Here is a 6,327-nt window from a genome sequence, read left to right as displayed (position 1 = left end):
TTGCCCAAGTCGACGGCCTCTGGACCCTCACAGTCGCTCTCAGAGCCTGACAGAGAGCCGAAACAATGAGCTCCGCCACTTCCTTCAAGATCAGAATAGGAGCAATCGAAAAATGCGGGGGAATGTCTGAAACCATTCGGCTATAAAGCGCCATGTTACCTTTCTCAATGCAGGCAATGAATGCCGAAGAGACGTCGCTGCAGTAAACCTTAACTGCATACCTTAAATGCTGCATGCCTGAACGTTTATGGCTTGTCCGGGCGGCCAGATGCCCTGCAGACAAGCCATGAGCCCTATGTTTCTAACAACCACCCGCATCTGGGGAACCCAAGGAATAATATTAAAACCAAGGGATAAATATTATAAACACATGGTATAAGAACTCTAAGATAAATATTATATACCCTAAAATAAACATGGTTGACCATGATTTACCATTTGTGATTTTCATACTAAGAAAATCTTTGTCAAAATGCTATGTTGAACAATGGTTAACAATGGTTGACCATGGTTGATTTTTGTATTGATACAATCTTTGAAAAACTATGACATTGTACTGTCATTGACCATGGTTGTAAACCCAAGGGATTTTTATTAAACCCTAGGATTAATATCATAAACCTTATGAATATTATTATACCCTAGGAATATGAACGATTAGATTAATAAACCCAAGGTATCAATTATAAAACCCCAATACATTATAAGCCCCACAGAATAATATTAAACCCAAGGGGTCAATATTATAAACCCAAGGTATATAAACCCTAAGATAAATATTATAAGCCCAAGGGATTTGTATTATAAACTGAAGGGATTTATATTAAACCCTAGGATTAATATTGTAAACCTTATGAATAATATTATACCCTAGGAATATGAATCCTTAGATTGATAAACCCAAGGGATTGATTCTAAAACCCCAAGGTATTATAAACCCAAGGGAATAATATTAAACACAAGGGATTAATATTATAAACCCAAGGCATCTAAACCCTAAGATAAATATTATAAAGACAAGGGATTAAAACTAAAAACCAAAGGGATTATAAACCCAAGGGATAAATATTATAGACCTAATGTATATAAAACCTAAGATAAATATTACAAACCCTGAAATAAACATGTTTGCCCATGGTACCACGATTGATTTTCATATTGACACAATATTTGACACAATGCACGTTGGACTATGGCTCACCATAATTGATTTTCATATTGATAAAACATATGTCACAATGCCATATTGGACAACGCTTGGCCATATTTGACACTTGTTGATTTTCATATTGAGAAAATCTTTGTCATAATGTGATGTTGGACCATGGTTGATCGTGATTATAAACTCAATGGATTTATACTAAACCCAAAGATTAATATCATAAACCCTAAGAATAATATTATACCCTAGGAATATGAACCCTTAGATTACTAAACCCAAGGGATTGATATTATCAACCCAAGGGAATAATAAACCCGATGGATTGATACTAAAAACCCAAGGGATTATAAACCCTATCTTTGTAATAAGGCGATGTTGGAGTATGGTCGATCATGATTAATTTTCATATTGAGACAACATTTGTCACAATGCGACGTTGGACAATTGTTGGCCATGGTTAACAAAAGTTGATTTTCATATTGAGACCGTCTTTGTCACAATGTGACATTGGACCATGGTTTACCATGGATGACCATGGTTGTCCCAATGTGACATAAGACCAAGAGACAACCTTTGTCACAATGTGACCATGGTTGACCAGGGTTGATTTCCATATTGGGACAATCTTTGTCACAATGTGACGTTCGAACATGATTAACCATGGTTGGTTTTCATATTGAGACAATCATTGTGACAATGCGACATTGGCTGATTTTTTTATTGAGAAAATATTTGTCATAATGTGACATTGGACCATCGTTAACCATAATCATAAACATAATGGATTTATATTAAACCTAAATATTAATATTACTAACCCTAAGAATAATATTATACCCTAGAAATATGAACCCTTATATTAATAAACCCAAGGGATTGATATTATAAACCCAACGGATTGATATTATAAACCCAAGGAATTGATACTAAAAACCCAAGGGATAAATATTATAAACCCTTTATATAAAAAGAGTAAGATATATATTATAAACCCTCAAATCAACATGGTTGAACATGCTTTAACATTGTTGATTTTCATACTGAGACAATATTTGTCATAATGCAATGTTGAACCATGGTTGACAATGGTTGACCATGGTTTATTTTCATATTAAGATCATCTTTGGAAAAATGTGACATTGGAGCATCGTTGTAAATCCAGGTGATTTATATTAAACCCTGGGATTAATATTATAAACTCTATGAATAATATTATACCATAGGATTATGAATGATTAGATTAATAAACCAAGGGATTGATATTATTAATCTGAGGGAATAATAAACCTAACAGATCAATTCTAAAACCCCAAGGTATTATATACCCAAGGGAATAATATTAAACCCAAGGGATTAAGATTATAAGTCTAAGGTATATAAACCCCAAGATAAATATTATAAACCCAAAAATAAACATGGTTGACGATGATTTATTTTCATATCGACAAAATATTTGTAACAATGCGACACTGGACTGTGGTTGACCATGATTGATTTTCATATTAAGACAACATTTGTCACAATGTGACGGTGGACAATGGTTGGCTATGGTTGACCACGGATGATTTTCATATTGAGACAATCTTTGTCACAAAACAACATTGGACCATGGTTGACCATTGATGACCATGGTTGTCATAATGTGACGTCAGACCAAGTGACAATCTTTGTCACAATGTGACCAAGGTTATTGACCATGGTTGATTTTCATATAGAGACAATCTTTGTCATTATGCGACATTGGACAATGTTTGACCATTCTTGACCATGATTGATTTTGATATTGAGACAATCTTTATCACAATACGACCCTAGACATGTTTTACCGCGATTGACCATGGTTTATTTTCATATTGAGACAATCTTTATCACAATGGGATGTTCGACTGTGGTTGACTATGGTTGACCATGGATGACCATGGTTGCCATAATGCGACGTTGGACCAAGAGACAATCTTTGTCATAATGTGCACATGATTATTGATCATGGTTAACCATGGTTGACCATGATTGACCATCGTTGATTTTCATATTGAGGCAATCTTTGTCACAATGTGACGTTGGGGCATGGTTGATTTTCATATTAAGACAATCTTTATCATAATGTCATGTTGGAGCATTGTTGACCATGCTTAAGCATGATTAACTATACTTGACCAATCAATAATTAATAATTAATTATTATTAATGATAATTAATTATTATTATAATTAATTAATAATAATAATAATAATTAATTATCAACTATTAATTAATTATTACTAATGACAATTAATTATTACTATTATTAAATAAATAAAAATGTGTGAGCTTAGGAGGATTACATCTTCATCATGTTCAGTATATCACCCGATCGGCGTAAGAAATTGAATTGGTGACTTCACACCAAGGAGTGACTCAACATAGCACTCGATCACCGTTTATCCAAGACCCCGTGGATTATTATTATTATTATTATTATTATTATTATTATTATTATTATTATTGGTTATTAATATCAACAATTAATCATTAATAATAACAATTAATTATTATTAACAAGTAGTTTTTTATTTTTTATTTTGTAAGCATGGTAGGACTACATCATCATCATGTCCAACTTCTCACCCCGATGAGGGGGATAACACAAGATTTGAACCCAAGATTTCTAGTTCAGTGAGACTTCATTTCCACGACCATTCCTAATTGAGCTACCCCAAGCACACTAACAAGTACTTATTATTAATTACAATTGATCAATAATAATAATAATAATAATTAATTATTAACTTTTAGTTATTACCATAATTATTTGTGGTCACTAATGAAATTTTAAATATAAATTCCTAATTATTATTCGAGGTGTCTTCAGTGAGACTTTTTGGAAGCTTTTCTTATGGGTTTTCCCAGTCTAATTTCTCTAAAATCCCGCACCAATTTATTGAACTCACAAGTTTGATGGGTAACCCCTTCACAATCCAAGTGGCCTAGGGGTTTTTGAGGGTGCTTAATCCATATATACAATTAAAAAACCAATTTAAATAACACAAATCAATATTTCACCTCAAATTTTTTTGCCGGATTCCAACATTGGAACGTCCAAAAAAATTGCACTAAAAACAACTCCATTATTATTTTTTATTAATCATTAATTTATTAGTAATAAATTGACACACCAAATATTATTTCCAATTAATTAACTAATTCATTAATTTATTAAATATTTGTCGTTAATTATCAATTAATTAATTAGTTCATTATTAATTAATAAATAAACTTAAACTTATTTAATGTATGTAATTAATAATAATAATTATTTAATAATGAAAAATATTTAATATTAATTAATAATAAAAAACAATAATTAACTATAATATAATAATTAGTTGTCAATAAATATTTATAATATTAATTAATAACAAAAAACAATAATAAATTATAATTATAACCAAGGAAGGAGTTTCTAAAGGACACCCTTGGGGCAGTGTAAATTAAACTATTTGGGTCAACGACAAGCATCTGAACATGTATCACTCATTTGTGTTCATCCAATAAATTATTACACTAGTCGCATCGCTACAGAAATATAAATTATTTAATGTGAATCCTCCTCCATTAAATTGGCATTCCAATCACCCAGTGGGGACTAACACTGCATTATAACAAAAGCCAGACATCCGTGAATCATCACGAGTCACGTACTGAGCATAGGCTAGTTAATTCGAATATCTGATGGCCGGGCATGATGCAGCTACCTCAAGGAGGCTTAGTCACAACGCCAATGAAAGAGATCGGCGAAAGAAATTGAATGCACTCTACTCTCAGCTGCAATTATTGCTTCCAAACACAAGTTCAAAGGTAAAATTCCAATCATTTCACTTTGCAATATTTTCAAATCCTTACAGGAAACTAGTTAGAGTTTAAATTCTCTAAACATGAAGTATTCGTTTGTTCACTGGCTGAATTCTTCGGCTTTCAAAAATCTCCACTGACTAGCATTATTAATCGGTTTATTATTTGGCATTGCTTTCCAGCGGAAACTATGCAATCCCACTATTGTCTGTGAAGCTCTAAACTACATTCCTCAATTATGCAATCAAATCAAAGAACTAAGTAGACAACGTGAGGAACTGCTAACTGCCAAAAGAATCTCTGAGTGCTCAGTCTTGACTGTACCTGGTAATTCTGAATTCAGTCGGAATTACCTCAGTCGGAATTCAGCTCACAGTAACTCTCCGATCATTACAATAAATGGATCTTTTGGGCGCCCAGATCAGCTGGCGATTACAATTCTGACGTGTAATGTTGGCGGGCTCCTCTTCTCTACTCTCTTGTCCTTGCTCGAGCAAGAAGGGATGGACGTCTTGAATGCTTCTATGTTTATTGCTGGAGAAAATTTGTGTTACAGTCTTCACCTACAGGTCAGTCTACCAATTTATTTTGTTGTTATGTTTGTTAATATGTTGAATATATTATTTTTAACGCTATTGTGTATTGTGTTTCAGATGAAGGCCAACAATATGGGTGACTTGGACACTGCTGTTCTGCGCAATAAGATTATGTTCTTGTGGTCGTCGTCCGAGAAAAGAGATGAAATCTGAAAATAATGTGAGTGGGTTGAGTTGCATAGACAAACAAAAATAAATAACTAATGGCACCAGGAGAAATAATTATATTGAATATGAGAAATACTGTGCTTTTTCACAGTTTATCAGGGCAGATGCAAGTGCATCCTTTTAAGTACTCGGGAATTATGCATAACCCTATAGTCAAGAAAGAAGTTTCTTGACTATGGAGATTTAGTTCTATTTTGCTATAGTTATTATTAATTTATAATTAGATTTTGTTACTATTATGTGATTTCACATGGGCAAAAAAATCTATATTTTTTTTTTCTATTAATTTATTAGTTATGAAATAAATCTCAATCTTTTATCATTATTATTACTAAATAATTTCTTATAAGTTAAATCTTTGTCATTCATATATTGATTATTGATAATTAGATTAAAAGTATGGAACATTATTCCAAAATTGTGAGACTATTAGAGTAACTCCACGAATAAATTGTGTTTTTGCATTAAGAAAAAACATGGATATAAACAAGCAGAGGGATGCTATTAGGAGTCACTTCCCAATGTCTCTTCATCTTCCAACATCCTTTATTTTCTATTTAAAATATATTA

General features: G+C 32.2%; 1 protein-coding gene across 1 annotated transcript; it reads left to right on the top strand.

The window, feature by feature from the left end:
- Positions 1-4,873: 4,873 nt before the first annotated feature.
- Positions 4,874-5,742, top strand: LOC149163302 (transcription factor bHLH101-like). Its single transcript, XM_089429064.1, has 3 exons — positions 4,874-4,999; positions 5,176-5,562; positions 5,647-5,742. The coding sequence occupies exons 1-3, from the start codon at positions 4,874-4,876 to the stop codon at positions 5,740-5,742; spliced, it is 609 nt and encodes a 202-aa protein (XP_089285190.1).
- Positions 5,743-6,327: the final 585 nt, after the last annotated feature.

Source organism: Pinus tabuliformis, chromosome 5_1 (assembly GCF_031772625.1).
Source record: "Pinus tabuliformis cultivar Carrire ecotype Pingquan chromosome 5_1, CPIR1, whole genome shotgun sequence".
Taxonomy (NCBI): Eukaryota; Viridiplantae; Streptophyta; class Pinopsida; order Pinales; family Pinaceae; genus Pinus; species Pinus tabuliformis.
Note: the sequence above shows the minus strand (reverse complement) of the source record. Positions and strands in the feature narration are given on the sequence as shown.